At 43.7% G+C, this 26,522-nt stretch overlaps 1 protein-coding gene across 2 annotated transcripts; it reads left to right on the top strand.

Moving 5' to 3' along the window:
* Positions 1-522: 522 nt before the first annotated feature.
* Positions 523-26,396, top strand: LOC117148793 (serine/arginine repetitive matrix protein 1). Of its 2 annotated transcripts, XM_033316406.1 has the most exons (9): positions 523-631; positions 3,382-3,548; positions 9,532-9,613; positions 14,463-14,632; positions 14,752-15,030; positions 21,777-22,299; positions 22,692-23,943; positions 24,171-24,842; positions 24,913-26,396. In XM_033316406.1, the coding sequence occupies exons 2-9, from the start codon at positions 3,489-3,491 to the stop codon at positions 25,979-25,981; spliced, it is 4,107 nt and encodes a 1,368-aa protein (XP_033172297.1). In that variant the 5' UTR covers positions 523-631; positions 3,382-3,488; the 3' UTR covers positions 25,982-26,396. The 2 variants fall into 2 exon arrangements, with proteins under 2 accessions (XP_033172297.1, XP_033172296.1); XM_033316405.1 differs by lacking the exons at positions 523-631; positions 3,382-3,548 and having other exon boundaries at positions 8,647-9,613.
* The last annotated feature ends 126 nt before the right edge of the window (positions 26,397-26,522 follow it).

The raw sequence follows: 26,522 nt of genomic DNA, 5'->3' as shown, positions 1-26,522 counted from the left end.
TTATACATTTTGTAACTTCAAAGATTTAATGGTATTCTTTAAGCCTTGAGCAAGTTACAAATAAATTCCAATAAACATGTAACCAATCTTATATATATTCTTCAAAATGTATTAAATTCCGTAGATCGAAATGAAACTGTTCTCAAAGCGGCCTGTCCCACTCCGAAGTTAGGGTATTGCTTCTCTTCGGATTCCGATTCAGATTCGGACTGAGTTCGATTTCGATTGTTCGGACTGACTTGCGCTTGGCGCTCTCTCGTGCTCTCCGAAGTCGGACTTGAATGAATGGCCAGCAGATGGACCGACCGCAAAATGGAAAATGCCGATCGTTGCGGCAGTGAGGGTAGATGGGAGGGGGGGTGGTGGGTAAGGGAGTGGTGGGGCCAAGAGGGAGCGGCGATCGCCAATTTCAGCTAAAGCTATAGCTAAAGCCAAAAGCCAAAGCAGCAGCAACAACAACCGAACAGCGAATAACAAACGGCAAAAGCAAAGCCAGGCAGGTAGATCAGTTGTGAATCTGGCAACAAACCATTTGGCTGGGGCTGCTGCTCCAAAATAACAAAAACAACGCGATACGATCCGATCCGATTCGATTCGATTCGATCCTCTCTTCGGCTCCAAATGTCCGCGTGTGAGTTTGTGTGTGTGAGTGCCCATCAGTTGCACTGTGTTGTTGTTGTGCTTTTGCCGCGTTCCTGCTAATAAATATAACAATATATCCCCATAATATACCCACATAAATCTGGCCAAAAAGTGTGTTTAAAATCACCCTTTCAGCCATATAATTGCCTGTAGCCTATGATTTTGGCCCTTTGTCACGTGATGACATTGCAAGGATATCAATTTCCCGCTGAAAAGAGCGAAATGCGCGTGTTTTCACTGCCTTATAGCGGCTCGTATGACGCCCTATTGGCCTTTTTAGAAACATCTGTTGGCCAATGTGTGTGTATGTTGGCTAATTGGCCAATACCCCGGCCCCTCAACTACCACACGTTTGTCCACAACTCTCAAACTCTTGACTTGTTTGTTTTTCTTTTTTGTTTTTGTTAACTGATCGATAATATGCGATCTGCTGATGACCAGTGTTAAGTGATCAGAAAACTGGATAACTTTGAAAAGTTTTCTTCGAAATAAGTGTAAATGTAAAGTTATTATATAAATATAACATTTGTATCTAAGGAAAAATTTAAAAAACATCCCCTTTTCAACAGAGGGCGCCTGTGTATCATACTCATCGCGGGCTAAGATCTAACTAGAACAGATCCGTATAAGTGCGGCTACGTGATACGGTTTATAAGGTGCATATATAGTCAGTGTACGTGGGTAGTTTGCCATTAGCTGCACAAATCCGAACGAATTAAATTCTAGTGGATTCTAGTGGAATGGAATTGAGTTTAACGCACATCGATGACGCTGAATCAGTTAGCCCTGTTTTTCGTTGTTACTGTTATTGCTTTCGTTACGATCGCCCCAATAAGTTTTGCATATGCTTGCTGATCACAGTGGAACCTAGGGATAAAGTCCTAGCTTCAAGTTCTGAAGAGACTTCCATCTCTAATGAATAGGTATACCATTAGGATATATCTAGCGGGCTTTATTGATAGGTCCACAGCTCTATAGATTCATGATTGATTTGATCCAACAAACTAGCCAATGAATACATTTTTATTAGTTCGTTAATCACTTCATTCAGCAAACTATTCGTTTTACTCAATGAAATCGAATCGAGTTCGTTCATTCAAGGCGAGGATCGTGTTAGGAATGCTGCACTGTGGTTACAGGTACGACAAACCGACAAGTTCCACTTTTTGTATACCACACAACAAATACCTACAGTCAACCCCAGACAGATCACGGTTCTATAACGTATATATATATATATATATATAATGTATGGCAGATACTCGCTTTGTGTGGGTCGAAGAAAGAAAGAAAACAGCATCAAGATTGAGTTAAGTAAAGTCGCGCAAATAACTCGATCGTTTCGTCATTTTGAGCAGCTATCAATATTTGATATATGTCCAAATACACAGACATGACTATATCCATATGTAAAATGTACATATGCAAATCGATTCGAAGATCTACACTGGGGAAAAAGACTATAAACAAGCTTATTCGGTTATTTCAACTCTTCTGATTAAGCTCTTGAAAATAATTTTGTAAGCACTACTTATAGTTGTTTGATTAGAGAAAGTTAATCTATTAAATGACCAATATAAAATTTTTTTAATATTGAACCGAAAGTATTTTTCTCTGTGCACATATACATAGACGGATCGCCTTGACGTCGAACATCGTAAAATCCTCCGATTTTGTAAATTTGTTGACTCCAAACCCCGTTTGTGTGTCAACAGTAATATTGTGTTTAAGTCTGTATGTTTCTGTTTTAGTTTCTGTTTTTTTTTGTTTCGAGAACGCTTGAGTTTCATTAACAGGCGGGGGCGGGTCGCCCGGCGAAGGCGTTCCAAATGATTTGGATTTGACTTTGGCTTTGGCCAAAAACGAAAATTAAAACTCATTTTGACCAAATGCGTTCGAAACTATGCGGCAAAACTGCGAGTGGGCCGCTCCGTCAGTTCAAAGTTGTTCGAAGGCAGCAATTATCCAAATGATCGAACGATGCCAAAGATCGGAGAAGTGGAGAACACAAAATCCGAGTCAAGGGGACGACAACAATATAATTGATCCTTTGATTTAGCATGGAAATGGGGATTTTTTTTTGTAGATTTCCAATCATTAAATTTCCTTAATAGGCAAACGAAACTCAGCCGCAATCATTGCTACTATAAGAATTATTCACGAGTAAATAAAAATCCCAGGTTCAATGGTAAAACAGTTAACACCTTTTTATCGGTTGAATTGCACATTTGATGGGGTGATCGATCTGTCAAATAGACGTTTCAAAAATAAAGCTCTGCAGGCGGCACAATCTATCCAAATTAAAATGAATTCAATCGATTTAAACTTTTACGAAAGCAGTGGTGAAATGCGAAGTGAATTCAGACAACTGGGAATATTTGTGAAGGACGTAAATTAAAATGATACTTTGGTATTCACTTTGGTATTGCATTAAATGCACTATCGAGTGGCTCCATCTCGCGGAATTTTTTGTGAACGCCCCTTGAAAAAAGTATTAATTCATGAAGCATACTTTTCAGCGCGCATTAAAACGGTAATATGGCTTGAAACTCAGCTAAGCTAAGACGGCAACCAATGAATCTAAAAATCAAAAGCTAAAACATATTGTTTAAAAAGTTCTAGTGGAAATGCTAATTAAAACTGCTAAATAATTATAATTGGATAAATAAATTTAAAATCTGTTTATGTGAAAATGTGATTAAATATTTAACAAAAACCCAATTTTCTTATTTCAAACAGAAAGCGAGAAAAGGCTAAGGTTACAATCAGCAAAGTTAAAGAACTGTAAGAGAAAAATAATCGTAGTACATTCGACTCTATATTTATGAGACAAATCTGCAGCGGCTATGGCTTTAAGCAAGACCATCAAATCAAAAGCTGGCGCCAAAGACGAACAAAACGAACTGGTGAGTGCTAGACGAACCCCATTTAAACCACCCACTGCCCCCTAACCCATCACAGTTACTTTCAATACCATTGCTTACAGTTGTGGTCAAAAAAATAGTGGTATCTGCGTACTTTTGCCAGAGAACTGAACCATCTTTCTTAGGAATTACTAAGCACCAGAAAAAACGATTTTTTAGATCTCTTTTAATCTCTTTTGCATTTCTGCGTTAATAAGTTCTATGTGCTGTCTTGTTATATATATGATATATATGAAAACATAATACTTTTGTAATATTTAAAAAATATATCTTAAAAACAGAAAGAAATTACATTAAAATGTGCGCAAGAGCTCATTTATAATCCGAAAATATAATAAACTCAGACATTTCTTTCTCACAGCTTAAATTAATACACCTTCTTCGAGATATATCGTTATTTCGGTCATTGAGTGTTTATAGTACCACATAGCCCTATTATTTTGACCGCAGCTGTACTCCCCTGTTGCCTGGAAGTGTACTCACATTCGGGCCACGTTAATCGCGTAAGGTGGCTCAGGTAAAGCTCTCGACGAGCGGGCAAAAACAATGAATGGCTGCCAGCGTCGACGTCGGCAGAGGCAAAAATACAACGAACAAAAAATAATAAAGTTTTTCAGCTCAGGTGTAACAAACTAACGGTGCAGTTACCGACGGCCAGCAGTCGCAGACGCGCCATCGAACACGCCGCTCGCGATCGCGCGCTCATTCGGATTTCCAATTTCCATTTTCCATTTTCCGTTTTCCAGCTGCTCAGCAGCTTATTCGGTTTTTTCGGCACGATCGTTTTCCGTTTCGGTTTCAATTTCCATTTCGTTGGCGCTTCATTTAACACAACCGCTTAAATTGAAAACCCCTCGAATGGAATTGATCTAAATTTAATTGCGATTTGTTTTGTGTGTTGATTGTCGCGTTGCACTTGATCTTTTATTTTGTATTTTTTTTACTTGGTTTTATTGTTCGTGCGGTTTTTTGCGCTAATTGCCTGAATGGCGAAGGCAAAGTGCAAAGTGTGACAGTGCAAGAGATAAAAATAGCCAGCGATCGCGAAGGAGAGAGAGTGAGAGGGGTAGAGAAGGGTGAGCGGGAGGCAAGTACACTGAAAAAAATGTGCGTCCAAGAACTTGTTCTTGGATCGTGATAGCAGGCATTCGAAAGGTATTTGGCTGAATATTTGCATAGATATCCACAGAAAATGTAAGGTGCATTTCGATATTTGAAAGTTCTCGTGGTCTACACTCAACAAAATACTTGCATTCGCATTTTTCAGTAAGATGTATAAATTAAGGATAGCCCATATCCTCATTGATTCTGTAGTTGTAGTACAGACATTTTACTAGTGCGCTTCGTCACTATGCAGATTTATTTTCCCAGTAATATTGATGCTGTGCATACTTATGTACATCTAAATGTATGCAAATATTATACATGCAATTTTGATCTTGATACAACAGTAAGGCAGTGAGAATAGGAAAATATTTAAGTAAACAGCAGTAGAAGCGTGGAATTTCAAGACCATAGTAAATAATGAATACCAGCTTGGGGCGAAAAGCCGCCAACAATTAAGAAAACTGGGCCAACAAATAGATTTAGCTCAACAACTTATCTGCATATGCGTGGAATTTCTTGCGATGAGCATTGTTATACAATATATGTACATACATAAATATATGTTTTTTGTGCTGTGCAGAATTGTAGAATTGGATATATATTTTTATGCGACCCATTCCCGTTGCCAGATCTCGTGGCCCAAGTGGCGTATACGTGCAAAAAATTAATCATTAACTCGGGCTTTTTGCCTTTTTGCTTTTTTGCACTCACTCTTCGTTGTTCGTTTCGTGTGTTTTGCGCTTCGTTTTGCCGCTCTATTCGTTGTCGTGACATTTGTTGTTGTTGTTGTTGTTCGGCTGCATATTTGCCAAACAACAAACAATTTAGTTTGTACTTCTATTTTGTTGCCATTTTGTTGATCTTTGCGTGTTGCATCACACAACCCACATGGCCCATCGCGCATACGCAATGTTGGCCCAACGAATTAGTTCTACTATTGGCGCAATATTGCCAGTTTGTCAAACTTAAGCCCAGACCCCCCCTACCCACACCAGCATCGCAAACCCCCCCCCCCCCCCCCCCCCTTTTGGCAGCGGGCCACGGAAATATTTTCCCACCATTAAGAGGCCCCCAAAGTCCGAGAGATCTGGCAATATAACAACAAGGCCTGAGAAACACTCACATATAGCAACAAATCAAAGCCTGCACACAAAGTGTTGGACACAACACTGCGAGAAAAGGGATGGCACTCTTGAGTATTTTTATTCAATTCATAGTATCCACTCTAAACTTAGTACTTTATTAAGTTATTAAGAGTTACCATGTTTTGAAGTATACTTTCCTATTACATCCATATTTATACCAGAAAATAATATTCATAAAATAAATTTTTTTTTAAAGAAATTTCCTCTTAATTACAAATATATTATATTTTCAATCAGTATTCCATATTCGCTTAACTAGGAAATCTGACAGGTACAATAAGTTCAAGTTTTTTCCAGTGCATTGGAGCTTCAAAGGGGGTGGAATGAAGTGTGGGCTGCGGGCGGTGGTTTTCACTAGCACCCACAACTAATGCAGTTGTTGTTGTTATATCAGTTTGCTATTATTATTATTGTGGCTGTTGTTGTTGTTGTCGCCTGTTAGTTGCCAGTTATGTGTGGCTGCCTTTTTGAAAAAGAGTTTTGTTGCCTGTTTGTTTATTGTTGTTTTTATACGTGCGCTCAACTTGTTTGTCCGTTGTGGTTGTTGTGGGTGAACTATTTAAGATTTTTTTCCGCTCTTCTAAAGAGGAAAACCTCTTTTTGGCCTGTGTTTTTCGTTTTTTGGACAGCAGCCACAATTCAATGTCTTTGTATGGCCAAAAGGCGTGAATTAAATGCAACTACAACATGCCGGTGGGAAAAGGGGACTTCGGTTGGGCACTAGGGGCAGTTTGGGGGATTGGCTGGGACTAGTTGTTTTGGATACCTATTCGTCGTTGGTTGACCAGTGCGTGACTTGTGGGCTCGGCTACAACTTTGTTGTTGCTGCTCAGATCGCACAGCTCCAGAGCCTTCATATATGAAGTTGCTGTCGCAGCACACGAAAAAAAATAAGGAACTGGATTACCACACGAAAAACATGTCATTCATATCAGAATTCTTTTTTAGAAACCAAAAAAAAAGGCATCAATGTGAGCCTAACTTCTTAAGCAATGCTTTTCATTGACGCTTGGTCACACAGCCTGAGCAGTGCGACCCTGCTACCCAGCCTAGAACGAATTGCAAGACAAGTTTTACGTATTCAAAAGACTGTTCATCTGAAAGCTCGATTTCTTGCAGTGCTTTGCTGCTGTTGCTTTTGGGTCAAGTAAAAGGCATTGCGATTGCATTAGGAATTGTCAAAGTTTGCCTATGCTGCGACTCCAAACTCCAGCTCCCCCGAAATCAAGCGAGATTTTTCAATTGGTGACTCATGGTTGGGCGTGACTACACCCCATCCACCAGAGGCCCCCCTTCGATTTTGGCCCAAGTAAGCCTGTCACAAAAGAGGAGGCATCGGCTTTGGCATCGCCTTAAGCGGCACACAGACAATCCGAAGTCAGAAGCTTCTCTGCCATAATTTAACGTTTTTTTTTATTCGCGATGGCTTCCATTGATTCCCTTTTACAAAGCAACAAATCGATTTGACCGGAAGCAATTACAAAAATGGCCAAATTGCAGTCACAATTAAGTGTGTGTTGTTGTGCTGGCCTGACGTCATCGGCAGATCGCTAAAAACTAAAACCGAAAATAGCAAATCAGCCAGTCGACAACCCGGTCAAGATTTATTGTCCGTTTGCCTAATTATCGATTCAAGAATCGTTTTCCCGCACCAACGAGCTTGTGGATGTATGAACGTAGATATATCGCGTCTGAGGAACATCCGTAGGAAGCAGAATCTCAAGTTGGGCAGATAGTTCACGAAAACGATGGTCAACATAAAGTTCGAATTGCTGGAACAGTTAGTATTTCTTGTTGGTATTGGAAAGTTCAGATCGCTAAAGATTTGTGTCAGATCAAATAAATCTCACAGTAAACTAATAGAAAGCCAGTTTAGTGATGTTATATTGTTGTGTATTAAAATTGCATACTTAGAAAATTCGAATAAAATGTAAGCTACTCAAATAATTTATCCACCTAATTTATAGATTCAAGTACTAGATTTCGCAAACCCCTTACCAACTTTCTGTGTAAATCCAGCCAGATATCTTCGTGTATAACCAAATATTACCCAAATACAGCAACTGCAGTCAGAGGGCAACATTTTCACAGGCCACAGGGTCTGGTTTTTTTTTTGTTTGTTTGTTTTGCCATCGCCGTGGGTCTGTTGATCTGACCTTTGGCCGCTCTTTGGGTCCAGCTAATTCAAAGTGGGCCCAAAAGTTTGTTTTGCGTCCGAATTTCCACTTTTATTTTCCATTTCATCGCCTTGAACTGTGTACGCTGCCCTTTTGGCTTTCTGCCTGTATTTTCTTTTGCTGGTTAACGAAAAAAAAATATATATATCTTCGTTACCAAAACAGATATAGTGGCTCAAATGCCGGACCCAAATCCATTTATGACCCTTGGCTGGGGCTTAATGAGCTAGTAGAACCGTTCTAGGCTTAACGCTTGAGGAATTTAACGCCCACTGAAACGGCGGGAGGCGTATCATCCATGGTTATCTCTCGAACGAGTATGGGTACATAATTTAAATAAAATTTTAGTGGAAAATATACAACACCAACACCAATGCTGTGAATGCCCTGATGTGAAATTTGTGAAATGCGAGTTTGTTGGCAACATACATACGCTTTTTCTGGGTGTTTTTGAGCCGTATTTTTGCTAGACATTAAAGTTAGAAGTTGCTGTATTGGTCCACTTGTCACCTTAGTTGATCCAAATATATAGATTTGGTTTTCCTGCTCTTTATCTCTCTTTCTCCGCTCGTTGGCTTAATTCTCTTTCGATCCGATTTGGTATGGTTTTGCTTGGCTTAGAACCCGGACTAAATCTTCGCAAGCTGGAGCCGTGAATCGCGCTCTGCGATGTGGTGCGAGCTCTGGACTTGCCGCCGAGCAATACCACAAACTGGAGCTGGAAGTGCGACTGCAACTGGAAGCGGAAGCCGAACAGGATCGGGAACGGGAAAGGGAACGGAAACGGAAACGGAAAGTTGGCGGGAACAGTGGGGCGAGCAGATGTAGTCGGCAGTTAGAGCACAGCCACCGTTGCAACCGCCAGCGCCAGATGATCGAATGGTGGTGATCCTCCTACTGTCGCCATGCACTTGCAGCCGCAGCAGCAGCAGCAGCCACGCCCACGACCACGCCCATGATCCCGGCCACGCACCATCCAAGCACCACCACCAGTACCACCAATACCACCAACACCACCAACACAACCAACACAGCCAGCACCATCAACCACCAGAACAACCACCATCGGTGGCTAGAAGTGGAGATTCCCGCAGCAGCAATGAGTCTTCATCGGCATCCACGGGCGACACAGCCATTCCGGCTGAATATCTGCAGTTGCACCACCAGAAACAGAATCAAAATCAAAAACCGAAGGATCCACAGAATCGGCAACATTCGGAGAATTATCCCCACCAACCTAGTCATAGTTGTAGCAGCGCCACAACCACAGCACCACTGTCCGTTTTTGGCCACGGATGTTGGATGCCCCTGCAGCCAGCGAACGCCGTGCCGAAGCCACAGCGATCCCATGGCCTCCAGTGGTCATCGAGCGCCTATCCTGCCCCACATGCCACCAGCCACCAACCGGTCATCTTCCGCGTCCAATCGTCACTGCCCAACGGGAGCTTTACTAACGCCACCACCACCACAACCACAACCACTGACTACGTGCGTCACGTGACCCGCGTTAACTTCTACGACATTGATACTTCGCAGGTCGAATTCGAACCCAAAGACGACGAGGAAAGCAACGAGGTCACGGCAAGCAATTGCGATACAGAAGCTATTACCAAAGAAGGTGAGTTCAACTAGTTCATACGTGGGTAGGGTACTACATTAGCGGAAGTTAAACACTATCCTCACATCAATTCATTAGATTTGATAGTGTACTAACTTAGGTTATACCTTCCGTGCAATAAATTCTGTCAGAAGTCTAAATCTAATAATTATCTAAAAAAAGGCAAATAATAATCTGATATTAGCTAGCTAACTAGATAGCTAAGATAGCTAACTAGATAGGGTAAAAGCTTAAGCTATCTAACTAAAGTTATCAATGCAATGAGTTCAATTTAAAGAGACTCAAAGAGTTAAGTAGTACGCTGAGGTTAAACCAATTCTTAGATTATACATTTCTCGTTTTTTAATAAGGTGTATTTCCGTGCAACAGAGTAGATAAGTGAGTTAAAATCGACAGGTAACACGAAATGACAGTTGTATCAATATGAACATAAGCAATCGCTTAACTATCACATCACTGCGATCTCCAGCGACGAAGTGGGTACGACAGTTCATGTCAAGACAGTGATCAATCAAAACGTTCTGAACTCGATAGCCCGAACAGATCGTGGGTGAGCCAATCAAGTGACATCATCACCATTGGCATGTCCAAGCCTTCGAGCATCAGCCAACAAATTGCCACCAGCGTGAGATCACAGGTAGTGAGTGGAGCAGCCGAGATATGGATGGATCGATGGCGGTGGTTTGACATAGTCACTGGATTACTCACTTGATTATCGATTGCGGGCTGGTTGTGCAATAGTGGTAGCTATAATGCACCGTAGAGTAGAATTGGTGCTTAATTTGGCAAAGCAAATGTGCCTGCTTACGGTGGCAAGCAACTGACCTCTCGCACATTAAGTATACGACCCGTTGGCCGCCGAGGAAGATGAGAAACGAAAGCGAAAGCTATGAATGTGATTCCGATCCATTTCCATATTCATAATTCCATAATTCAGCTGCTAATCCCAAATTCCTTTCGCTCCCTGCTGTTATTTTGTTGTTTTTTTTTTTCAATTATATATCCCACCCGCGGAAATCATAGAAAGTTTTGATTTAATTATGTGATTAACATAACACAAAGGCGCCACAGCCAGCAGTAGCTTGCAACCAGCAACTGGCAACTGGCAAGTTGCAACTGCAACAATAAGTCGATTACTTGCGGCAATCTGAAAAATGTATGCACAACAACCGTAAGAAACGTGTAAAAATTAGAAATAACAAGCGGCTAACAACAAAATGCAAATGCATGGAGTACTGCCAACTGAATTGCTGGAAAAAAAAATGATCCAAGAAAAAGGCAATGTGGCTGCCGCGGCAAAAGATTTCCCACGTTAGCGAATCATTAAAAATCAACTCGCGAGCCAGCTTGACAAGACATATGCAAAAATGGGAGGAAAAGCGCTGGAAAAATTACAATAATTGGTGCACCACCTAGCGACACCACCTTCCACCTACCAGCACACTCCGCCCCACTTCACCCACCTGCCACATGCCACTTGCCACCAGCCTGCTACTTTGGTTTCCATTTTATTTGTATTGCAAAGGAAGTGGCTCCTTAACTGCGACAAGAAAGGGAAAATGTTCGCTTTCAGTTGGAAAGTCACATAATGGTACAAATCTATTTGCGTATATATGTATCATATGGATATATATATCATATATATCACTCTACTTATATTCATTTCTTATCTTTGCCCATAAGTCTTTGGTTCTAATTAAACATTAACATTCGCGTAATTAACAGGTTAAGTTAGCCATTATGTATAATCCAATTCTTAACATGGTTTTCATTTTAGGTATTTCTTAATATAATAATTAACAATATGTATAGTTAAATATAGTTAAGGAATTGCTTAGCAATAATATCAATATCTTATGATGCACTTATGCAACATTTTTTATCTGTGAATTCTGTTGCTACCCCCCGTTTTTTTTCTGTGTGTGTCTTGTGACAAATGCCCAGTGGGTGGTCTATAAAATGGAAAATGCGATTGGGGAAGGGGATTGGGAAGGGGATAAATGGGATTTAGGATAGGTTGACAGGCCATGATCGGGACCAACAGTGGGACCAACAGTGGGACCAACAGTGGGACCGACAGTGGGACCGACAGTGAAACCGACAGTGGGACAAACAGTGGGACCAACAGTGGGACCAACAGTGGGACCGACAGTGAAACCGACAGTGGGACCAACAGTGGGACCAACAGTGGGACCAACAGTGGGACCAACAGTGGGACCGACAGTGGGACCAACAGTGAAACCGACAATGGGACCAACAGTGGGACCAACAGTGGGACCAACAGTGGGACCAACAGTGGGACCAACAGTGGGACCGACAGTGGTTTGTCCCGCCGACTGTCCCACTGTACAAGTGCGGATCGCAGCCAGAGATGTAATGCAATATCTGGGTGCTGTGGAAAGACCTGCAGACAGATCGGTGGTGGAAATGCGAGGAAATCGGTGGAAATCGTTGGAAATCGCTTGTAACTGAGGCTTGTTAAGTGGGCGTGGCGAAGCAGCATAAATTCACATTAGCGTCAAGAGCCCAAGCGCAATCGATTGAAGCGAATCGGTTTTATGGTTCGGTATATTTTTTCGATTTTTTTTTATTTTTGGTTTTGAATCCGATCGAAACAATGGCAAACGAAACCGAGAATGCAATTGCACCCGATATCCAACCTGCTGAAAAGCCCCTTTTGTTTTGCCCCTTTTTCCCCCCACCCGCAGCATTTTCCTGGCCACATTTTCCAACGATTTTCCTCTTCTCGTCTTGTGCCGTTTGTTTGCTTAATTGTGCTTGTTGTTGTCGATGGTGTTGTTATTGTTGCTGTTGCTATTTATGAAGTGGTTGACTGCCCTGAAGGAAGGGAAAAATGGGCGGCGGGATCGGAGGGGGCGGGGTGGCAAAAGCTGAACCAGCAGCAGTTGCAACAATGCGGATATGTATATATAGTGTGCTCAAATGATAAAGATAAACAGTCTGGTCAGGCAGATACATATACATATATACATATAGACGAACAATGGGCAAAGGCCTTGGCACAGTGACAACTCCTACGTAAGGAACGCCTTTCAAGCTTTGAGATGTCAATCAAAACTCAATTAAGCAACTGAGTTAAGTAGATAAAGTAGTACATGCGAATAAAGTGGAAGTATCTTAACTTTAGTCTAACAATATTATATCATCTTTAAGCTGACCAATTTTCAATTAAGTATCTGGTAAAAATAGTTGCAAATAAAAAAAAAAGGCGTCGAATATTTAGTGTACACAAAACCTAAAGTCTGCTTATCTTTAAGTTAATCATTTGAATTCGAATAGTATCACTTACTCTTTAAGTTGTCAAATCGTAATCAGTAACCCAAAGGGTTACGTACTCCTATAGGCAGTGCGGACTGTAGTTCAATCGACTGCCCAGCGGACTGCAATTGCGGTCTCGAATTCGAAACAAGTCGCGGACTTAGATTCAGATTCAGACAGACGCCAGACAACGCGACGTCTCGTTTCGGTTTCTGCCGCCGCTGCTGGCGCTGCAAATGCAGATAGATTATATAAGTGCGACCTTTAATGGTCCAGCGATCTCAATGCAGCCGAGATCCAGATGGGTCGCAGGGGGGGATGGTGCTTGTGGTGGAAAATGGCCAGAGATGGAGCCCAGGCACTACTCCGCTTTGCATCCACGAGATGAAGGAAGCAAAAAGCAGCAGCAGCGGGAAAAACTCGCGGATGTCCGTGCTTTGAGCTCTGGGTTCCCGAATCCCAGATTTCTGGTCTCTAGTCTTTGGTACATGTAGCCCAACGAGCGAGTGGTACCTATGGTACTGTTGGTTTAAATACTTTACCTAAAAATGAATATTTTAGTTATTTAGGTACCTTTTAATCGTATATCTGTACCATTTAACTTTTAATTTAAATAATAACGCATAGGTATTTTTAAATTTGAAAGACTTTTGACCATGTCTGTATTTATTTTTCATCTTTATTTTTCATCTTGAGTTTCGAAAACCATGTGAAACAAATGCAATATTGTAGGATTTTTTTAACTAGTTTAATCATCCGTCTTACAGCTTGTTTTTTCATTTCCCCCCTCTTCAGCACAATTAAAGCTGCAATGTAGTAGGTTTTTTTTGCGTTTAAAAATGAAAACGTGCCAGGTTAAGTTTAGCCTTTTTTTCTAAAATGCAAAAAGAAAAAAACGGACAGCACTAGGCTCAAAGTACAGTTAGCCGAGAGACCAACTTGGTCTGGATTACGTAATTTGGCGAGCAGCTCGAATGCGCTGGAGCGCTTCACGCCCCTCCGACTTTCCGGCTTCTTTTGTTAGAAGCGACGGAGTAGATCTCAAAATGGGCATTATCCACATGCAAATGAGGCATCTTGGGCAGTTGGCTCTGTTGCAATTGGTGCCAAAAAAAAATGAACAGCAGATTGCCGCACGAGAGCCATTGGGCAACATCTGGTCCTGTCTGCAAATCTGCAGTTGGTTGCACCAAAAGCTCGGCTGGGAAGAGCTTTAATTTTGGCCTAAACCCAAGCTTCAAATGGCCAATCAATCCGCGCCAGTTTGGGTAGCCGCCTTTTGGGATGCAGCCCAAAATCGATTCAAAGCTTTAGATAGTGTGCATAAAACTTATTGAAACTAAACTAAGAACTTAAAGTTATAAATAATTATTGATAATTATAATATATATTTACATTATATGTCTTTATATATAACATTAAAAAATAGCTAGAAATTAAAAATTTGCAAAGATGTGCACTTTTCAGTATTTGGAAGGATAATATAACATATTTTCAATAAATTAGTATGAATAATTTATTTACGTATTGAATCTGATAAGAAGCTTTCCTCGTAAACCCCATTTTACAGAGGAGTGGATAACGAAGCGCAAGACAGAACTCACAACTACCAGACAGATCGAGACGAGGGTGAAGCGACAGGTGAAGCTGCAGGATGGCAAAGTGATCGAGGATTCGGGGCCGATTGTCTCCACCAACACCACCGAGGACACCGACAAACAGGAAACGGAAACCACTGAGGTGGGTGTTCAGTGATTCGATTGCATTGTCATAATGAATGGCATGAATTTCTAAGGGGTACATTTTCATATGCTTACTATTGAATCCCGATTTTCCGCTTCTCTTCATTTCCACCTCAGAAACGCGACCTTGACCTGCCGGATGACCTCGACGGCAATGCCCAGCTGATCGACGTGGCCGCCCTGCAGGCGGGCGCCATAAATGAGTCGCAGTTGGCCCAAATCCAAGAGGTCTTCGGTCCGGCCGATGGAGCCGGAAAGCTGGTCAAGCGCATGGTTCCGCGTCCGGTGGACGGACTGGTGCGTCAGACGGACGACAAGAGGGTCATATCGCACGAGGAGATCAAGGACTACCACGAAACGGAGGACGTACAGCATCACGGCGACTTTACAGATCAGGTGGGTACTTATGATCCAATCGTTGTGGGTTTCAATTCATGTTTATTAAGATGTTTGAAACGTACATGCATATACTTTCAAGTAGTCCCCCCTTCTGTATTCCATTGACTCATTACAAGTTAGCTTTATTTTCCAATTTACCAAGAGATCCATCAAGAAAAAGAGATTCTCGGTAAAACGGTTTTAAAGCGAAGCATTTGGCGGGAAAGGGCTCCAATTTTCTTATTAGAAGGGGCCCGATGGGCTCAACCTCCACTCGGTCGTGGAACTAGCGCCCACTCCCGACCTCCGACCCCCCACAGTGAAGTGCTATTCATCTTGGGCCTAAGCTTCGGCATCGGCCTCACCATATTTTCATCTCCATCACGAGTGGCGCTCTGCACCACTCGCCGCTCAGCACCACTCGCCGCTCTGCACGACTCGCCGCTCCGAACAAGAAGAAGATCGCCCCAAGACCGGTTGGGTTAAACGAAAACAGGAGCGGTTCAGGCCAAGATCAGTAGCCAGTAGCCAGATCAGCCATTAAATGTGCAATCTGTTGGATTAAACTGTGACAGTTTTGAATTTGGATTGATTCATTTCACTGAGTTATTTCGAAAGTACCAGTTATAAATTTATTTATCTTTAGCCAAGCTTAATTTGTTTATTAAAAGCTTTTAGTCTACATTTCTCCGAGTGTTGCTTGTCTTGTAATCGGAGACAGGACTGTGGACAGGCCGAACCGAAAATTGGCGTAAATAACTAAAAATCAATTCGGCGTGGAAAGCAACAATGTAGCAGCACTGGATAGTTGGCTTTTTTTTATTGTTGTACAGTGCACACCCAACGCCATGAACCAAGGAAAGCAAAATTTCATTCATTAATCATTATAAATTATTTAAATTGTTTCTGAAAAAATAATAATTTCAAATAGATAGACTGTTCTATGATATTCCTCGAATTCCGAATGCAAGTTTTCAGAAGTTAATAACGCAGTAGCAATATTCACACTTGTGGGTCCTAACCGTGTTTTTCTCTTTTTTCACTTAGCTCTGTTGTTGCTGTTGTTTTTGTTGCTTCCAAGCTCATTCGAAAGTTATTGGTGTTGTTTTTGGAGCTGCATCCCGCTGTCGTCGCAGTCGCAGTTGCTGCCTCTGCCGGCGTCGCTGCCGCCGCAGAGCTCCTCTTTTTGCCTTTTGAATAACTCGATCAGTTGCCGTTGAGCGAGCGAATAGAGTACAACTCGCTTGGCTGTTCGCGTCGTCCCGTCTCGTTTTGCATCGATGTACTGTTATTTCTTTTTGTTTGGTTGTCTGTTATTTATCTCCGCATTAAAGACAATCGGTGGAAAAGCACGTTAATCGTTAATCATCTATCGGTATCGCCAATCTTTCCGGCTGTGCAGTGTTGTTGGGTTTTTGTTTACAAAAACAAGCTACACTCTCTCCATTTAAAAATAGATGAGTGTTTTGAGTGTGTGTGTGTGTGTTTGTGCGGCTTAGTTTGTGTTTTAATTCAGTTGTTAATGCGTGGGTCGTCTTGGCCAAGTTAGTAGATGGTGCAACAAAGATTAGAGCATCGATAATTTTGTGAAGAAGTTGGTGAAAAAGCAGAGCAGAAGGAGGAACAAAAGAGTGAAGGAGGAGGAGCGGTAGGAGGAGCAACACAGCCCCAATTTGCATAATTATCAAGGTGCGATATGTTCCAATACCTAATGGTATAATTAAGACCCATAAGCATCCCGAAATTTCCTCCCCTAAAACAAATTTCCCATCGTGGTCTTCGGTACCCAAAAGACCAACATAAACCGGTAGTTGGCAATTAACCAAGCCAAAAAGGTAATGCCATTGAAGATGTGTTGGGGCTCTTGTTGTGGTCGTTATACGGACACTTACAAGGCATCAGAGCTGTCCGCTCAACCGCATCCCAAAGAGGCATTTTTGAAAAACATTTTAACTAAAATATAACCCCTGTGCTTGACAGTATAAATATAAATTACATTTGATCAGACCTAGTGTAATGGATGAGAAATAATCAGGTTCTCATTCTTATTATTGTGTTTCTAATTTATTAAACACAAGAAAACTTTTGATAAATTCTTTGAGCTAAATAGTGGAATTATAATATCTTATTATCTTAAAGTAAAATACATTGATTTGCATTTCATGATTGTGTTTTGACCATTGCGTTGCTTTAATTCCCACCTGATTCTAGATTTCAACCTTAGAAACATGTGAACCTCTAAAATCTTTTACAAAGCTTAGTTAAAATGTTATCAAAAGACCAACATTCCTGGTTGGTTACAAGCTATTTGACTTTTAGTCCAACCAACTAATGGCTAAAATGATGGTCAACACTGCGAGGCATACACACTGGGATGATCGAGCGAGACAGAGTCAGAGGCTGGCAGACAGAGAGAGGGCGATGGGAGTGCACACTCTCCCGAAGGCGAAACCTCGGAAACCTCTGACAAAAACCCAGAGCAGCTGGCTTTCGGCCCGGGGCAGACCTGTTCTGAGCCAGGTTTAATCAATAGCCATAGAGCTACTGCTGCTGCCGTTGCTCCTGCTTGGCTTTCTTGGATTCTAGGCGTGTCTGCGGCAGGTCCATGAACCTAAGATACAGATATACACAAACAAACCAAACCAAACACCAACCGACCGGCCATATAGCCATCCAGCCATCCAGCCATCCAGCCAACCAAACCCCATTGCGAACAAATTGCGGAATCGGTGCGAGATATACACAAGTACACAGTACATAGCACATTAAATTCGACCATGCCACAACATTCAGAGAAGTTTTGTGGAAAGCGACCACAAAAAGTGTTTGGAATTTGAATTTAAATTTTGTATCTCTCGGTACGTGTGTACTTCTTTGTCTTAGCGGCAGTCTCAGCAGTCTCCATCTCCAGGTGTATCTATGTGACCACGTAGAGCTCTGTGTGAGTGGGTACTTGGCTGGTCGAAAACTCGTTTCGAGTCAGTCTAGGTGCCCCCACATGCTAAATCCAATCCAATCCAGCCCAAACAACTCTAATCAGCAAATGCCAATCAGCAGCAGCAGCCGGGCAGAGCAGAGGTTCAGGGGGCCTAAAGTTGGTCTAAAGTTGGGTTTAACTTGGTCCAAAGGGGGCACTAAAGGGGCTTAGACTTAACAATTCACGCAACGGAAACGATAAACCGACTTCGAGTCGGAGTTGGAGTCCGAGGCCCACAGATCCCGAGCATAGAGCAAGTATCTTTCCCTGCTTAGTTGCTAGCCACTGTAGAACCCAAACTTCGAATTTGAATTCGACTTCAAATTCAACTCTCACACCAGGCTACTCTGGCACTTACTTACACTTAGCACTTACAATAGGGCAACCCATGGGTTGTGACCTCTAAAAACAACTATAACTCCTAACTTTCTGACTAACTTAGTTAACTTTTAAATGGTACTTTTGAAGGGTTCTATTGATTCAGTTTTGAAAACTTATAGCAAAGATTAAGTACCATTCTTAAGAGCCTAAGTTGTATTCTTTTACATTGGTATAAACTGCTTTGAACTATTTTCTTCTTTGGGTTGTTATCTAATTAAAAGTTATATCGATCTAATAAAAAATTGAAAAAAATTTTACACTTGCTAATATTTATATTGTTAATATCTAATTGCACTGATAAAAACTAAGGTCGAAGGCATTTGGTTTTTTTCTTGCGACCCACACAAACGACCTTTTGTTTGGTTTTGTGAAGAGGGAATTGCTCGGCTTTTGTTGCTGTGTAGACATCATTATCATATGCAGGCGCGTTGGCGTTGGCCGCACACTAACTGAATTACAATAATAATAATCGATCGAGAGCTCTGCTCCATTCCGCTCCGCTCCGCTTCGCTCAGCTCAACTTGGCTCAGCCCAGCTCCGTGTGGTTCGGCTTGCCTCTCAGTTCGGAGAGGTTGAGCAACTCCCAAGGCAAACTGGTCTTGCTTGGTCTTGGTCGCTGGGTCCAAGCGATCCACTCCACCGTGTACACACGGGGAAAAAGGCTATAGTCATCCATGGATTCCTAAAAACCATACTATGAACTCAGAATATAGACTAAACCCTATCAGTTTGATACTTGCTAACCTTTGTAACAAAACGATCCAAACATAGATCCCAAACCTAATTATATTATGAGTAGGAGATACTTTGATCTCAAGAGCCTCTTTTTTTCTATAATCTTAACTTCTACATTTTGTAATACTGTGTAGTTTTTGGTATGCAGCCACCCCAATATTACCTTACCCTAAAAAATATATTATAATATAATACCTAGAGTAGAGATCTTAAGATGTTTCATCGTTTCTGTAATCTTACTAATTATCCTATCTTATTACAATGCTTTCGCAACTTAGGTAAACTGTTTATACCACTATAAATAATAATAATACATTTAATTTATCCAATTAAATCAGTAATTTTTGTCTCTGTGTAGCCTGCTTCGATACCAATACCGAGCCAGATCCACCGCCATTCCGCCCCCTTTGGTTTGGCTTTAACAAAATTTGCTCATTTCTCTTTTTTCCCATTGCGATTTTGCTTTGTTTTTCATTTATGTACATACATATTTTCTGCTGGCTTTTGCTTTTGGCCACTTGTCATGCCAGGCCAGGCAACTTGGCCAGCAAAATGTCCATTTGAATATGCTGGCCGCAACATGAATGCATGCATACGAAGTATCGGGGCCTTAAAGTACCAGTTCGAGTACGAGTACAAGTACGAGTATAGGTATGGGTATGGGTATCGGTATGGGTATGGGTACTTACATAGCCTCCAGGCCCTCCTGCACCTGGAAAACCCTCTGTTTCCAACCGATTTTCGTTGGTATTCAAATTCGGCTTTGGGATTCGGCCAGGTGAAGGCAATAAAGCGAATCAAGATAAATCACAACATGCGGGAAAAGTTGTCAACGCACATAGGTTTATCCAGGATTTGTTGGCTGGGTTTTAAGTTGCACTGAAAGACTTAGTGTACCATCCATACACATACCTAAGAAGGAATATAAGAGCTCTATTTGAATACAAGTGTTGTGAAACTGTTATAACTTTAAAAACAAAATATTCCTTTGAAAGTATTCTTCTATAAATACTTTTAAGTATTTAAAATATTTTTAAGTCTTGAACACAAATCTCGTAATGAATGCTTCACAAAGTACTTATTTAATAATAATAATTGAATAATAATTAGATGTAGATAAATCAAAGGTCAAATCACTTGGCTAGCCAATATGCTCGCTATTCCAACCAAATACTGCCCCCAAGGTGATTACGGTATTTTTGGCCAATGACAAATAACTTGACAATGCCGAAATCAAATCGAATCGCCGAAAGGGGGGGATCGTATAAGGGGATATAAAGGTGAAGGGCCACATAAATGTAAGAAGCCAACTTTTCAAAGCGAAGGAGATGAAGAAGTGATTCGTGAGCGCCTCTGCGTCAGCAGCAACGTCATCGATTAATCACCGATCGAAGAAGTTTTCAACCTATCAGCATACCATATGTATATGTATGCCTCCAATCGGGCTTTAAAAAAAGAAAACAGACGGGGGATTAGTGGTTTTGAGTGTTGTGGAGGGGGTATGGGTAAATAAATATGGCTTAGAGGCTGACTGACCATCAAGTTTCTGGCTGAAAGCGAGAGAGATGGCAAAAATCAACTGGCTGAGCAACAACAAAACACTTTCTACGCGCGTTACCGTTAACGCAAGGTCGTCGACAAACAACACAAAATAAATAAATAAGACAAAAAAATAAAAAACTAAAAAAAAAAACGACAGGTTCAGGGGCGGCGGTGCAAGGGGAATCGACTGGCTGTGGCTTCGAATGACGAAGAGATACAAGTAACTCTTCAGCTCTTTATCCACTGGCCAGCGTCACCCAGCCGTGCCATCTGCTCGTCATCCAAGAAATCCAAGATGCGATACCCATTGCGATTCGACCTTGAGCTGTCCATGGCGAAGCGATCCCTTCTTCTGCAAGCCCCCCGTACACAGAAAGAAATGTATTTACCTAGAGGCTTATAGAAACATTTCCCTACATATGTACATATGTAAACTGGATAGTAAATCATCCGATTCGATTCATATCGACCTGATGTTCACTTGGATTCAGATTACATGATATGTTTCATTGTATTCAATTATGTTATATGTCAGCTTGACAAGCTAGCCTAAAGATTTAAAAACATGTTATTAATAACAATATAGTTCAGTGAATATTTTCTTATAGTAAGTGTTCCAACAATTTCAAGATTCTTTTTTGCTGCTATTGTATTTTCGCACAGTGACTTGTTACCTAAATATTTTTCTCGGTGCACCCCCACCCATTTTTCGCCGCTCATTCTCGAGTCGCATTCTTTACTTTTACCGTTACCCCAATGACGTTGCCCCATCCGCGTTGGCAACTCGAAAAAGTAAGTGGATTGTGCGGATTTGTTTTGTGGTTACTCGCTGTCTTGCTCTGAATACTAAAGTGAGGAAGGGGATCGCGGTGGTGGAGAAGGTGGAGGAAGGTGGGGATGGGGATGGGGGTTGGGGTTGGGCTAAACGGGCTAGGAGCCACCATGTGCAGTGACTGCATCGCTGCAAAAGTGATGCAACCCTTTGTGTGGGGAGTGGGGAATGGGCCACAGATAATATTGGTTTACCGATTGGGAAAATCCGCCAAGTGAATCGGGGATATTATGGCAAATTCAATTAGAATCTATTACATTTATGGTAATAATATTATTTAATCAATTTATATTGCAGACCTACGTGAACGCAGTTCGCGACGGAGTTGAGAACCTAGAGGCCGTGCTCTGTTCGCCGGAGAGCCAGCGGCAGTTGGTGCCGCTCGGACCCAAGGTGGTTGCCAACCGGAGCAAGTCGCGAAAGACCATCGACTCGGAGGACACACAGAAGCGCTGCCTGGCCCAGGAGGACGGCACCCTGGTCACCGAGAGTCGACGGACCACCGAGCACGAGCTGATCGTCGACGACGAGCTGCCCGATCCGCCAGCCAACGGCGCCTCCGATGATATTGGCCTGCAGCTACAGGTGGGCGAGCAGGTGACCACTACGGCGGCCAACCAGCGGTTCTTCCGCCAACGGGACGAGCAGCATGTGGACGTGCTAGCCAACGGCCGGCTCCAATCCACCGAGATGCGCTACGCCGCCGAGACCACCCAGATGGACAAGGACGGTCCCGCCGATCTGGAGCGACCAGGTGACTGGGACAGCCTATCCGACCGGATGCGCAAGCTTCGCCGATCCCAGCAGCAGCAACAGAAGGGTAAGGACTTTTTGCCATCTTAAGTGATATATGTTTGTACATATGTACAAAAGAAAACATTTTAACGAAAGGAAAGTTCCTAAAATATATTTAACTTTAGATGTTTTATAACAAACCAAACATGATATTTGTATAAAATGTTTGTTCCACATTTAATCTCACATAATCGACAGGTTATAATCGATGACATCAGATTAGGTCATTAAGCGACAAACTCGTTTGTATTTAGTTTTCAAAATAAGATATTATATAATTTAAATAAGTACAATACATTTCAGATGATAATCGAGAATTTAAGACTCCGTTAATTAGTTAGTTTAGGGTTTTAAAATCACTTGTGATCGTGTAGCATTCGATTTTATCAATAGCATATTTGTGTTAACCAATTGCAGAGGTGGCCCTGCTGGCGGATCGCAAGGATGCGCTCACCAAGCGACCCCTGGACTTCGATCGCGAGGAGGAGACGCGCAAGGGCGAGACCATGAAGTGGCTGGAGTCGCACTTTGGCAGCGAGTCCACCGCCTCCAACGATTCCCGCGACGACGAGGCCGATGCCGAGGTGGAGCCCACCAAGAAGAGCTACTTCAACGTGACGATCAAGTCGCAGAGCCATGCCCAATCCCACCTGGCCACCCAGCAGCATCCGCATCCGCAGCACATCTCGCATGGCCATCATCCGCAGACTTTGCCCAGGAGCGCCGAGAGGGAGCGGGAGCGCGAGAGGGAACGCGAAAGGGAGCGGGAGAGAGAAAGGGAACGGGAGCGGGAGCGGGATAGGGATCGCCATCCCCTGGCCATGACCGCATCCGCCGCGCAGGAGCGCAAGGCACCGGCCAATTCAGCTGGCGGTCGCTCCAAGTACTTCCAGGGCATCTCGAACTGGTCGGAACGCAAGGATCCCGGTCCGCCGGTCAATCACTTCTCGTCGCAGGCCTTTCGCGACGATCTGCAGGAGACCATCCGTCGCAATGGCCTCAAGAAGAAGGTCAGCGGTCCCGGCTCCAGTCAGGGATCTGCCCTGGCTCAAGAGACGGTGGGCCAGCCCAAGGATAGCTATGTCAGCCGCGAGGATATACTGCAGCAAAAGCGCCAGAGCCTGTCCTCCCAGTTCCTGGCCCGCTCCATGCGTGGCTCGCGCGATGCTCTGGACGACCTGGAGGCCATACCGGGACCTGGACTGGGACCAGGTCCATCCATGATATCACCGCGTGCCGAGGAGCCCTCGCACAAACGGGTGGCCTACGGTCATCGCGGTAACAATGGTACCCACATTAATGGCCATGCGTTGAATGGAGTGGCTCCCGCTCTGGTCAATGGCCGAGGAAAGAGCTATGAGCCACCTGCTCCTCCGCCGGCTGCAGTTCCTCCACTAGAATTTGGCGGCGGTGGCAGCCAGCTGGGCCAGAATCCGCGACCCACTGTCCCGCAGCGACGACGTGCCATCGAAAAGAAGCTGGGCGAGCACAGCCACACCCACAGCCACAGCCACTCATCCCACACATCGCATAGCGCCCATTTGCCAGTCAAGTCGCAGGCCCCAATGCCGTCGCAGCTTAACCAATTGGAGCCTCCTCCGGACTACTCGCCGCCGCCCAGGAGTCGCAGTCGTTCGTCCTCGCCGCAGGTGGATTACCTGATGACCAGGTGGGCTACGATGCTGATATGATATCTAGGTTATTTATTTGATAAGAAGAAGAAATTTCGATGGTCTCAATATGAAAAATATTTATCGACTGTTACTTTTAATTAATAACGGTTAGCTAAATAAGCTTCCACTAGTATTTAGTTTTTATAGTTAAATTTTCTTGCAAAATGTTTGAAAAATGTTTTTAAGAGTTAATAATTAATTAACAAATATATATTCCCCATAGGGAGTTGCCTGCCAGCACGATGACGCTCAGCCGAAAGCAACAGCAGCGCACACGATTCGCCCCCACATCCAGTTATCCGCCGGCAACTGGAGGAACTGGTAACCTCCGGCCCCCTGGAGCCACCTCGGCGTCCACTTCGAATCTATCGGCCATGAGCGGCGGCGTCAGTACGTCCAAGTCGAGCCGCATGGGTCAGGTGATTGGCAATTCGCTGCGCAAGCTGGTCAGCAAAATCCGTTCGGCCAGTGCGGAGCGCAAGTTCCGCATGAAATCGTCTGCCAGCAAGTCGCGCGAGCAATCGCCCAGTCCAGGACAAGATCCGCGGGGAGTTGGTCCTCCGGTGACCACCTACCAGCAGTACAATGTGATCGATGGGCACATCGGCAGCCACGATTCCGAGGATTCCAATAGCGACAATCAGCGACGCAGGGAGCGGGAAAGGGAGCGCGAAAGAGAGCGGGAGCGGGAGCGGGAACGAGATCGTGAGCGTGATCCTCTCAAGCAAGAGACCCAGTCGCGACAAAATTTCAAGCGTGCCGAATCCGCGGACCCCCAACTGCAGCACCTGGAGCAGGCCATAAGTCCCAGGCAGCGATACTACCTGGGCGAAGATCCCTACTCCAGCACCCTCTATGGCAAGGAAAATCTCTACGAACGACGACCACGTCAGCGGTAAGGCTGCAGTGATTCTTCCATTATGGTTTTTTTTGGACTAATAGAGTTAAACATATTACAATTCCAGTAACATGGAGCGGCAGGATGAGCGAATGGAACGATTGGAGCGCCTAGAGCGGGAGGATGACTACTACGAGTCCAGAGCTCCGCCACCAGTGACGGCTGCGCACACTTTGGGTCGCTACCAGAAGCATGGCCAGCGCTTCAGTGGCTCCACGCCCAATCTGCACCAGCAGCAGCAAGATTACCGCTCGGCTCAGACGTTGCCACGCAAGCTGCACGAGCAGCGCACCCAGAGATTTGGAAATGCCATGGAGAAGCAACCGGCTCCGGGCAGGGGGAGCTACGTCTCTGCCTCCGGACAACAGCAGCAGTCAAGGGGGATTCCCCATAATCAGAGTCAGCAAAATCAGCAGAATCCTAACCCAAGCCCAAGCACCAACGGCAATCCAAACCCAATGCAGGCACAGCAAGGACCGGCCAAGCCGGCTCGCACCTACGCCAAGGTCCTGAACCGCAGCAAGAGCTTCAATGTGCACGGCATGAACGGCAGCAACGATCCTAGTCCCATCTACATCGAGAAGCTCACCCGGAACAACTATCAGCAGCGTCAGGAGCCGAGCTTTGGCTACGGCCTGGGCCAGGGACCCAATGCCAACTACAAGTCCAATCCGCATCTCTTCTCTGGCAAGGACAACTCGCTGAAAAGCGGGCTCAAAAGTCCATCGATTGTGAATCTCATCAGTCGTAGTCAGAAGGACCTGACCAAGATCGCTGGTAACGACGAGGATGACGTGGGCTATCCGGAGCAGGACAAGAAGCAGTTGTATCTGCGTGGCCTGCACCAGCAGGCGCCAGAGCTCTACCGGGTGATCCATGGCGACGAAGATTACGGATCCCGAAAGTATCCGCTGCAGGCCAAGTATTCGCTGGACTCGCGTTCCCCGCCATCCGTGGAGCTCAACAAGGATACGGCGAGCATTGTGCGTCGCAGCAGCGAGGTGGACCATCAGCTGAGCCATCATCACAGCCAGCAGCACCAACAGCACCACCAGCACCACATCCAGAACCACCAGCAGCAGAACCTAAGACGTGGTTCGGGCGCCACCATCATTGAGCTGCGCCACCGCAAGTGACCCGTCATCCCTCCGAAACGTAGTCCCACATTTTGCGAACAGTCCCGATCTTCCCATCTGGAACTATATATTCAGAAATCGAACATGCATAACTGAAATATCGAACTATTCCACAGCTCAAACTGAACAAAACGTCGAGACTAAAGGCAGGAATTTATTTCTCTAAATACCATATATGCCGATTTGGAACTGATTTTCGGATCGACCACATACATATCCATAAATCCCCGCCAGGTCACCCTAATCCCTAACTATTTGCTAACAAATGCTCGGCCGTGGGCTTTAGTTTCATTTGACTAGCAGCAAATATAAATATAAGGCCAATCAACCAATTGAATAATAAATGGGTTATAAAAGCTGCAAAGTTGACGGTACATGGAAGATGAAATGCAAATTAAATAAAATGTTGATTAAATTAAGTGAACAAAATCAATACATATGTTATGTGGAAGCCATTCCCACTGTCCTGCCACGCCTCTTCCAATCGTAATTTGATAATACTATAATGCCTACGTCTAATTACATAATCTATTTGATCATT

The sequence above is a fragment of the Drosophila mauritiana genome, chromosome X, assembly GCF_004382145.1.
Source record: "Drosophila mauritiana strain mau12 chromosome X, ASM438214v1, whole genome shotgun sequence".
In the NCBI taxonomy this organism is placed as follows: Eukaryota; Metazoa; Arthropoda; class Insecta; order Diptera; family Drosophilidae; genus Drosophila; species Drosophila mauritiana.
Note: the sequence above shows the minus strand (reverse complement) of the source record. Positions and strands in the feature narration are given on the sequence as shown.